This window comes from Macrotis lagotis, chromosome 1 (genome assembly GCF_037893015.1).
Source record: "Macrotis lagotis isolate mMagLag1 chromosome 1, bilby.v1.9.chrom.fasta, whole genome shotgun sequence".
NCBI classification, from domain to species: domain Eukaryota; kingdom Metazoa; phylum Chordata; class Mammalia; order Peramelemorphia; family Peramelidae; genus Macrotis; species Macrotis lagotis.
Genome location: NC_133658.1, coordinates 526,830,343 through 526,842,168, shown reverse-complemented (window position 1 = coordinate 526,842,168; position 11,826 = coordinate 526,830,343). Strand labels below are relative to the sequence as shown.

Below are 11,826 nucleotides of genomic sequence, written 5' to 3'. Positions count from 1 at the left end.
AGGTGCAGAATCACACATACACAGTCAGAAATGGTCCCTATGTCGATGAGCTTTGCTTAGCTATCTATATACTTCTTTGAGAGGGCTTTCTACTGGGGACAGGAAAGACTGAAGACATTTGAGGACTTATGCTTTTGAGAACTTTAAGAAAATATTTTTTTAGAAAAAAAAACCTCTTCCTTGTTTAACACAATTACAAGACTGTGAAATGAACCAGTAAACAGGACAAGGAAGGTGGTTGCTGAGGCAACACCATGCAGCAGAGCCCTGGAAAGGCCTTCTTTTAATATTACTTTTTATAAATGCACACATTTTATATGCCCAAAGATTCTACTCTCCTTGACACTTAGCTGATGTCAGTTTGAAGTAATACAGGGAAGGCTAAAAGCTTCTTCTGGATAAAGATTTTAGGTTCATTTGAGTCTCTCGTTGACTTCCAATTAGTTGGCTTACTGATCCCTGATTGTTTTATTTAATATCTTAGTGTTTAGAAAAAAAGGTTGCATTTATATATGTGTGTATTTATATGTCTATATACAAATATATACTTTACCAACAAATATGTTGGCAATTCTCGATTGGGGAAACAAAACTATAGGAGGTTCAGGTGAATTTTGTAGGTTTATTTTTTTTTCTTCCTAATGAATTTGGAAGAAAGGACCAATAATCCAAGCCATTAGAAAATGGAAATAGAAAAAAAAAAACAAATAATACTAAAAAAAAAGAAAATGGAAATAGGCTACTTTGTGGGCACTGAGTTCTCCATTAGTGTGATTACTTAAAACAGAGACTGGATGACTACTTGTATGAATCATCCAAATACCACTTTCACTGTCAAGGGTTTGAACTGAGTTGACTTTCAAAATCTTTTCCAATCCTAATCTTTTATGACACACTAGTAGGCGTGCATTATTAAATTAGTGCTTGTCAGAAACTTTTATATGACAGTCTATATGGTCTTCACCTGGACTCATCCTTATAATACAATTTCTTTCCTTTTCTTTTCCAAATAGTTAAAATCGATTCAAATAGTGAACATCCTTTCCTGCTCCCTTCATGTAATGCTGCACAAGTCATCCAAATAAAACTTTTTGAATTTTAGAGCTCCTTAATAATAATAATTTAAGGGGCAGCTGGGTGGCACAGTAGATAAAGCACCGACCCTGGAGTCAGGAGTACCTGGGTTCAAATCCGGTCCCAGACACTTAATAATTACCTAGCTGTGTGGCCTTGGGCAAGCAACTTAACCCCATTTACCTTGCAAAAAACCCTAAAATAATAATAATAATAATAATAATAATAATAATAATAATAATAATAATAATAATAATGATAATAATAATTTAAAACAAGTTTGGAGATTTGTATAGTGTGAAAAGTCCTATCTCTGGAGCCAGAGGATTTGAGTTTAAATCCAGCCCCTGCCACTCACTACAGTATGAGACCCTGGGCATCATCTTCTTCCTCTGTAAAACAAGATGGTCCTTAAGATTCCTTCCAGCTAAATCTGTGATTTTCACAATTCCTGACTCCAAAGTTCTAACTCTTGGACTGGCAAACACTAGGTTCAGAGAATAAAAGTGAGTCTGTGGCCAAAGCACTCAAGAGTTCACAGGAGTCTTCTTCTTCTTCAGAGATACAATGGAAATGAGAAGAAAAAGAAGTTGGTATATGATCTGTTCCAAAAATTCTCATGTTGTTTATCCAGGTATGTTCAAGAATTAGTCACTTCTCGTTCCATTTTTCTCCCTTCCTGTTTCCATGCTATTCTGGCAATCTGGACCTGCTATTGATTGATTGCCAGTTTTACTTCTTTCAGGTATCCTTCTCCCCTAGCTAAGGTAGAGGGGGGGTTCTGTGGCAAATGAAGAAGAAAAAAAGTAGAAGTTGCCAGGTAATTTAATATTAGTAATAGGGATTTTGAGCTTGTTTAATGGAGCAAGTAATTTAGAGTTTTGCTGGAACACCTTTTCCATAAATTTTCATGCTCTTTGCACTTATGTCATTAGAGGGGGTATCTGTGGCTGAACTATAGGTTAGGTTTAGTTTTTCTAAGCTCATGACAAAATCATTTTGAGATAGCTAATCAGTCTGTCAAAGCTCTTCTCCTGTGTTTCTCCCTAATCAAGTTTTAAACCATTTATATTAACTATTAAGATTTTGATAAGAAAATAGTGAGTTCTAATCTGAGAGTGAGACTGAATCACAGTTCTCCAGAGCATATTCCCTAACCCAATACTCCATAAAAGATACTCTGCTTAAACAAAATGCTTTTTTTATAACATAATTGCGTGCTTTATTGAGATACACAGTAAAGCAGTATATAATACAATAGTAAGGCATATATTTGGTGAAATCTGATATGTCGTGAAAATGCATTAAAACTGAGATTTAAAAAAATAATTAATAAATGTTACAGTGTTGGTGTTAAAACACAATATATCATGGTACCCAAGTAAGAAAGCAGTACTGGATAACAATGATGTCACATGCCATATGATGCTTGTGTTTCAGTTACATTGATTATGTTTACAGTTTAATACTCTGTGGTTATAAAGAACATGAAGTAATGTCCAAATTATGCTTAAAAAGCAGCAATAAAGCTCTCAACTTTTATTTAAATATTTTGACACTCCAAAACTAATGTCTAAAAGAGAAAACAAAATAAAGATTAAAACAAAACCGTGCAATCCCTTTGTCTCTGATTTTAGAAAGAAATTCAAACTTATTATCAGAAAACAATGACACCCTTTCCCTAAAAAAAAAAAATTTTTTAATGAACTTTTGTTGGGGTAGACAAGGGTACTGGGGAGGCCTGAACCAAATGTATGGTCTCAGGACAACAATGAGAAGAAAAATGAGACAAAAATGAATTGTAATTTAACTTGATAGCTGAGCTTTGTGTTTTCTGTAAAAAGAAAAAAAAATAGACTTAAAATGAAGAGATCAGTTCACACACAATGGACAAGTGGTGATGATGTGAAATCATTTGTACATAATTGTCAGGAACACCACAAAACCAAAGTGAGGTAGAAATAGCATGACAAGCCATGTTGGATGTTAATTATCATTAAAAATAATGAACAAAACCCACTCTCCCAAGATTAATTACACTTCATATAAGAGGTAACAGATTTGCAAAATTAATGGGTCATACATTGAGTTCCTATTTACTGAATGATGAAATCATAGACTTGTAAAATGACATAAAAATACTAAAGCTTTTACTACCAGTCCTCTTTTTTTTCCTCTGGGATTATTTATTTATTTTAAACAATTTAATCTGTCTTCTGTCTTCCCAGCTGCAAGTCATCCTTACTTGTGCGGTATTATTTGCAGAGACTGGCAAGGGAGGAAAAGACAGATGATTTGGGCGTCTCAATTAATTATGAACATTTTCCTGACTGCCATGTGGTTGCTTTCTCAACTGCCCATTGGAAAAGGACTGACTGCAACTAATTCATAATTTCCACAGGATTGCTTTCCACTAATAATTTCAGCTTCTTAGACCTCATTTGCAATGGGAAGTTGTTGAAAGCACCACTGTGGCTTGATTTCTAAGAGAGTGCCCTGTGTGATAATTATTTAAGTTTTTATGTATATTTTCAAAAAATGCAATCCCTAGTTTCAGACTATATAGTCTGCTCATAAGCAGGGAGTGGTGGCTAAGAATTCCTGTCCTTCAGACCCACCCACTACCTTCTTAAAATTTACTGTGGAGAAAAGAAGTGCATTGTGATGTTTTGCCTTCCTTTTGAGGAGGGATCATTAAATGAACTGTGGCATCTCCAGGGCTAGAATGTGGACTATATTAATCAATGTATTCATCTGGTAGAATAAGTCCTATGTACTGATGTATTCTTAAAAAAAAAAAAACAAACCAAACCAAACCAAACCAAACCAAAATCAAACCTTTAGTGTTGAGTTGTCAGTGGGAAAAGCTTAAATTAGCACCTGGAGCCCTGGACAATGACTTAATGTGAGAGGCTCCTCCCAGCTCCAGGGTCCCATGAGAACCCATCTTAACCTAGGCACGTCAGCCAGGGCAGCTGTAAGCAGCTGTCTTTTACTTACAAAATGGTGGGAGCATCATTGAACTGGAAGTTCAGTTTTTTTCCCCATAAAGTATATGAGTGTATATCTGTTATATATGAAATATATAATATACACACATAGACATATATGAAAAACCCTTGGCTAGTCCCACCCAGACAACAATAAAAAAAGAGCAAGGTAAAGCAGTCATGTTGGTGCTATTACAGGATCTACTCTCTTTAATATGCAAGGAAAAAGAACACAAAACATGAATCTCTTATATGGACAGAGAGCTAAAAGGATGCAAAACAATGCACTGCCTCAAAGGTTTCTTTTTTTTTGTTTGTTTGTTTTTAGGGGTTTTTATAAACAACATTTTTTTTATAAAGCACACAGTAGTTTACAATCTTTCTTTATAACTGTTATAAATTTTTTTTAAACAACCCGAAATGCGTTCCATATAAAGAAATGGCAAGTTATTTAGCTATCAAGATTTTACATGTAGTTTTCTTACAACTTTTTTGTACAATTGCATAGACGTGTAATACCTGCCATTGTTAACAAAACAATAACAGACTTAGGAAACTACTGAAATCTACAGTATAGTACCACTACCCTTCACAAAAATATAGATTTTTTTTTTCTTGTAAACTCTTACTGTCTAATCCTCTTTGTATGAATATTATAAAAACCATGCGGGACATCAGGAGTTGTAAAACATCTATTCTAACCTTTCTTCATCAGTCATGACTGTAACTAAGGTTTCCATCGCTCTGCCCAAATCATCTGCCATGTGGAAAAGGTTTCCTACATTGTGTCCTGAAAAACAAAGGTAAAAAGAAAGAAATGCTTTCAAATGATGTACGCGTCACCACACTGACATCAAGCATATATATCTATATATATAATATATTATATATATTATATTTGTGCAGACAACACAGAAGCTGCTTACAATTTGGCCTCTACCAATTCCCAGCAAAGCCACATTATAGACATTACGCACCTGTTAGTATAAATGTGACATTGTTAGCATTAATAATTATTAGAAAAAAGTTTAAATGGAAAATTTTCAAGTACTTCACTTCAGACTTAAGAAATGATAGGTTGCCATGGGGACTGATTGAATGCATACTATTTCCCCAGACTTTTTAAGTACATTGTGCTCTTCTGATTCCAACAAGCTAGAGTTTTTCTATCATAAAGCTTTGAAAGGATATCCAAAGAATTACCTGATGGGAATAATAGTGGGTTTCTCAGTTGCCTCCATACTTACTCCAGTTCTAACTTGAAATCCTTGAATGAACTCCGAGAGGGGGAAAAAAAGAGTCCACTGGCCATTAATTAGGGTTTCCTCCTGCCCAGAATGTATCTTGGCCAGCTTTGCTTAGCTCCCTACTTTCCAGAGGAGCTTTCAAAACAGTCCTGAAGCTATTTAGTAACATTAGTAATATTGACACAAGTTGAGAACCAATGCACTGAAGAGATGAAAAATGTATCTTGATTCTAAATTTAGAGGTAAGTTCCTAGGTCCAAAGCAAATTCATAAGGTACTTCCATAAAGTATTTCATCTTTACAAATGGTAACTAGAATAACTTGAGTTTTTAGCCAACTACCTAAGCATGAAATCTACTTTGGGGGCTTTTGTTGGTGAGGCTGAAAGAATTTCTTTCCTCAGTTATTTCATTTGAGGGCAAAAGTAAACACCTGAAATTATCTTTTTGTGTATAGTACAAATATTTAATTTTGAGAACCTTTAGGATGGAGATCACTGTTAATGTCTAATTATATAGTAGACCAGTGTGACAGGAAACCCTATGGCATGCAATTTAATATTATATGTAGATTTATTTCAGATCTTATTTAAGTAGGAATTTGTTACCAGAATGATCTGATTAACATGATAGTATCAAGAATCTGTCCTATAGCAAGGAATCTGAGGAACAGTTTTATTCACTGAGATGGCAGTATATCAGGATATATAGACTATTCTAGAATTTATTTCATATCTATCTATCTATCTATCTATCTATCTATCTATCTATCTACCTACCTACCTACCTACCTACCTATCTATCTATCTATATATATATTTTGCAAGGCAATTGGGGTTAAGTGGCTTGCCCAAGGCCACACAGCTAGGTAATTATTAAGTGTCTGAGACCGGATTTGAACCCAGGGCTCCTGACTCCAAGGCCAGTGCTTTATCCACTATGCCACCTAGCCACCCCGATATCCATATATTTTAAAAAACAAGATGGAAACAGGTTTGGGGAGAATTTGTGGAACAAGGAATCACTGATGGGATCTATTCAAGTTGGGACTTATTAAAAGCTTAGTATCATTTACAACAGGGTTGTAAGATTAGTAAATCTCTTTGAATTTGCTATGTAGAAAAATTACATTTTAAAAACCACTTTTGTTTTTGGTGGAGATTGCAAATGAAACACACTTCCAGCAAGGCATGTGTACTATTTCAAGAGTATGGCCAATGGTTTGGCAACCCCACAGTGACAATTTCAATAGCCTTATACTCTAAGTTATAAAAATCACAGGGAACACAATAGGACATTTGCTACTCCCCATAAACCAGAGCAAATGTCAATTGGTGTGCCCAACATCATTTTTGACTATTTGCCAGCTCTACTGTATACCTCTGAGCGATCTTATTTGTGGATAACCCATAACCAAGAATGTGGTGATTATAGACATTTACTTAGATCACTTTACTGTTATTTAGACACTATTATTACAAAAGGGAAAGCAAAACATAAAATTCTTACAACCAATACCTATTTGAAATTTAATAAATTCTTTGTGTCCATTAGGTGCCTTGGATGTATAACACAAAATACAGAAACAGGCAACATCTTGACAGAAAAGAAATTTCTTAGTATTGAGTTTATTCTAGACCTAGTGTTTCAGTTTGCAGAAACTAATAAGTATTCATTTGGGCAGATGTGCTTTATGATGAAGATATAGTTCAAAAGTAAAGATTATAAAGACATATTATTTTTTTTTATATAGGCAACCAGTGGCCTTATATCCCTGGCAAGGATTTTTAGTCACTGTAAATGTGAGTTAAATTTTAAATAGATGATAAGGAAAAATCTTCATTTTACATAATGGAATGTAATAAATATGGATATAATCTATAATTATAGCATGTTATCTGAAATGGATGCTTATTATCCTTAAAAGGAGTAAATATGGCTCCACTAAGTTTGGCTTCCCATTACTATACTCAGTATCATATGTGCTAATGTTCCTGGTATATTTTTATAGATGACTCCTATGATCATTTTTATGCTTTCAAAGAAAATACAGTCATTTTCAGACATCCCCAATGTGTAGTCTTCAGTAATGCTCTTAACCTCCCTGGGACCCAGTTCCTCATTTGAAAAATGAAGGAGTTAGAATAAATGGCCTCTTAGTTCCTTCCAGCTCCCATGATTCTATATTCCTATGTACTGAGCTATGTCATAGGCCAGGTCTTTCAACTCAACAGTCTTGGAGGCATAAAGTGAATTTGCACTGAAGCAAGGAAAAATATCCATATCTTTGAGAAAATGTTGCCCAGAAGATACAGAGCCAAGGCCATTTGAGAACCAAAAAAAAAAATCTATTTGTAATGTGACAGAACAAACAGATTTGTATCTTGTTTCTATTATACTATATATGTGATTGTAGAATTAATGATGTCATTCATTTTACCTGACAGATTTTTATAAAGATGAAATAAAAATCTCATGCCATTAGTATACTAGGCAATGAATTGAAGTCATTATTTAGACCTTTGCAATCAGCTTTAGGCATAAACTGACACAAAAATATATCTATAGAAGGTGCTAATTTAATCGACTCTTAAATAAGTATTGTTGAACACAAATATAACATATATTGAACTTTTATTATATTAGGTCAGCTCTCTGCTTTTCCAATTTGGTGCTAATAGTGACATATTTAGTCTCTCATACACCATAAATGTCAGAGGAGGCTGTTTTTCATGTGACTGGAATTGAGACTTCCTGGCAAAAAGCCAGTAACTCATCTGCAATTCAATATATCAACTTTTCACAAAAATAAAATTCCCCTCTAAATGAATGTATGCAATGTCTGAATACTGCACATCTTTCGCTGCTTATCATTTGATCTTTGAAAAGTCTGATTGATTGTCCAGATGAGCTATTTCCCACTTATAATCTTTCACAGTAACTTGGTTTCTTGGTTCTCTGAAAACATTAAGGATGTTTTTCATTCATAAGCATCCTAATAAGCACAAATATTATTTTAAAAGTAAATTATATCTATGTGTAAACTGCTATTGCATCACCCAATACAATATTATCTTTCAAATAGCTTTATAAAGGTGAATTAGAGTATCACTTCTTGTGCAGACATTACTGAAAACCAGGATAACATGCTACTATTACTCCATTATAGGCAGATGTGAAGAACCTGTGTCTCTTTTATGTAAACTGCATCAGAATGGTCATACAAAGGGTCTGGAGAAGCAATCTGAACATAGGAGGATCCTTTAAATGATTGTATCCATGTGCCTGGGTCACTTTGAGGATGTTAATCATATTGGATAAGAAGTATCTGGGTCATTTCAAGAGGTAAAATTCAGTTTTAGATTCTTCTTCTAGCATGTACCAAACTGAATTGTATATAGTAAGAATATGATGGGTTCTATTCTATTTGGTCACAACAGACTTGATATGTGCTACTTGGGTTATTGGCCTGGTGCTTTTTCCTCTTTGCAAAAGCAAACAAATTCACCAAAATTCTTCAGCATATTATTACTGCAGAAATTATTGAAGCTGGGGAAGTGGCCTGTGGGAAGGGAGTTCAGGCAAAAAGGAAGATCCATTTCTACTAAATCCTTGCATTCACCTTAATTATATTTATTCGTCTTAAAAAAAATGCTCAGAGTATAAATAAAGTTTTATGTTTGTGAGTCTTCCAAACAACTCAATTTGAAGAAGTAATAGTAGTTATATATAGTATATAATCTGAACTGGCATTTTAGATCTTGACCAATTCAGACTCCCTTAATCTTTCTAAGTTAGAATCTATTCCCTCATTTCATTCCCTCCATAAAGTATACTTGGCAATGAATCCAAGTTATTATTTAAACTTTTGTTATCAGCTAGATTAGCTCCTAGACATGAGCACTGGCTTAGACCCAATTAGGAATATTGGGGGGGGTTACATTAGAATTATATATACACAGCATTTCTGGAATGATCAAGAAATGAGTATTTCCTCAACTAAGTTTTTATAAAAAAAAGATTTTTTTTTCTCTTCAATCTATAGGTACATGTAAGAGTGGGGGTGGTAAACCATCCCTTACAGAATATCACTTCTTATCTCATTTATTCTATTTTTTATTTTTATTTTTATTTTTTTAGTTTTTGCAAGGCAATGGGGTTAAGTGGCTTGCCCAAGGCCACACGGCTAGGTAATTATTAAGTGTCTGAGGCTGGATTTGAACTCAGGTACTCCTGACTCCAAGGCCAGTGCTCTATCCACTACGCCACCTAGACGCCCCTATCTCATTTATTCTAAAAAAAATACTATGTTAAACAGCTTTGAGGCAGTTTCTAAACACCTTCTCTTTCAATAGTCTCTTGATTGGGTACTGTAATTTATCTTTCACAAAATATATAGCAAGACTACAAGCAGCTGCAATGGAAACCCCCCACATAGGATGATAATACTACATATAATCTTCTCATTTACAGGGATTAAAAAATAACCCATCAAATTCTGAAATACATTTTTACACAAATTTGAACATGTCAACATCAAATACTTTCCTCTTCATTCCTTAGTTTATACTCCAAATTATGAATCATCACATAGACAGTAGTAGCATTGATTTAACAGGGCTTAACCTAAAATAAATGACACTTTTGACCATCATTTCTAAAGGGTTCAGTTTCAGGCTCTGAAAGGGAAACAATACATTAATAGTAAGAGGGAGTAGCACCAACAGCACTCTCTGGCTGAGAAAGCTAGAGGTCTGTGCCCAGAATGAAGTTGGTTTAAAAAAAAAAAAGTTTGAGGCTGGATGAGTTTTGAGATGATTGCTTATGTTCAATCTGTGAGAGCAGCAAAGACAAATATTACGATTCCAACCTGTGGACCACAAAGGGGTTGTCATTTAAAGTTTTTTCCTTTCTCCTGCCATCTTCCTGATGATGGCAACTTTGGTGAACACTTCAAGAAGGTTCCTTGTGGAGGCACCAAAAGTCTTTCGGTGAGGAGCACAGTGAGGAATGCACTTGGTCACACAAACACACATGCACAGTTACGGCACAAATGCCAAACACAGAAAGCGGAATGTGACAGACAAGAAGCCATGGCAGTGAGCCTGAATCTCACTAACCTCTCTCATTGGCTTTCCAGGGGCATTTCTTCCTTTAATAACAGAGAGGGGAAGAGGTAGAGATATCAGAAAAGAGAAACAAAACCACGTGTCAATACAGTTTTATATCACTAAGTGTTTCACTTAAGGAAACCAAGATGGACTAGGAAAGTCCCCCCCCCAACTTAAAAAGAAGTTTTATGCACAAAATAAATAAATAAATAAACTTTTATGTATGCTTAAAAAGAATAATAGAAAGGTAACCCGATTAACATTCTGTTTGAGACCCAAAATGCAAGTAGAAAGTAAAGCATTGACAGAAATCAGTGATTTTAAAAATGGGACAGTTTAAATCGACTAATTGAAAAGGAAGATTCATGCCATTAATTCCAAGTGCTACCATGTATGTAATACCCATTCAATATTCATATCTCTTAAGTGACTGGATAATGAATACATTTAAACATTACAAGACACTTCCAGTTTCCTATGTCATAAACCTAACAAGAATCAGGTTCCTGTGTCAACGCATAAAAGCTGGTGTATGGATTTTATACATTTGTTGAAAATAAAGAACAGAGACAGAAATACAGGACAGATACAGAAAGATAAATACATACCAGGGAAGAAGGAAACCCCAACAATGTAATAAGAATAAATATCTGCCTTCAATTCTTTCCTTAACATTGAATGTTCTATTTTAGTCAACCCCTTAGAGGACTTGCTAGTTTTACTGGGCCCAGTGTCTTGTATATAATTATTTAATGCACACAAAAGAAAAAAGAACAAGACTAATAATAATGTCATTGACTCCAAGGTGGAATGAACTGAAAACCGGACCCCTTTAATGACATTTGACATGTCTGTAACATGCGCATTACTGTCTTTCATCCCCAGTGCTTCCTATCTGCAATGTGGAAATAAATAAAGAGCGATCGTCTTTAGGAGTTTTAGTTCAATTCAGAACTCCAAATTGTTAGTGGAATCTTATGGATTTTCTTTTGCTATCTCAAACTATTTCCAAAATTTTTTGAGTTTGACCAGATATAAACATAACTGCTTAATAAAGTTGTTAGGTTAATGCCTACCCTGCTGAGAACGGAGGGAGGAAAAATAAGTTGCCTCTCCTATGCCACACCTAGTGCCCTTGAGATCACAGCAACTGAGCTATGCCTAGGAGTTAGTCTGCTAGGTTTCTTGGCTTAGTTTCATCAACCTCTCCCTGCCAAGTTCCGGATCACATTTTTTGCTCTATTCAAGGCTATGTATTTAGGGAGGAAACATTTACTAGAAAGCACTCCATTCTAGCTTAAAGATGTAATTTAAGGTCCTGAAGTATAAAGACAATTTAAAAAAAACCAAAAAAGCATGCCTAGCTTTGTCAGAGAATCTCAGCATTAGAAAAGTCAACTAGTGC

General features: G+C 34.7%; 1 protein-coding gene across 10 annotated transcripts in view; it reads right to left on the bottom strand.

Annotated features, from left to right (window-relative positions):
- Positions 1-3,858: 3,858 nt before the first annotated feature.
- Positions 3,859-11,826, bottom strand: part of DMD (dystrophin) — a 2,282,785-nt gene continuing 2,274,817 nt past the window's right edge. For 5 of the 10 annotated variants that reach the window (XM_074220296.1, XM_074220279.1, XM_074220283.1 and 2 more), the window contains 2 exons: positions 10,431-10,462; positions 4,754-4,854 (listed from right to left, as the gene is read on the bottom strand). In XM_074220296.1, coding sequence (XP_074076397.1) covers positions 4,843-4,854; positions 10,431-10,462 — 44 coding nt within the window. In that variant the 3' untranslated portion in view covers positions 4,754-4,842. Of the gene's footprint in view, positions 4,855-10,430; positions 10,463-11,826 lie in introns of all 10 variants that reach the window. The other 5 variants (XM_074220284.1, XM_074220285.1, XM_074220275.1 and 2 more) reach the window with 1 other exon arrangement.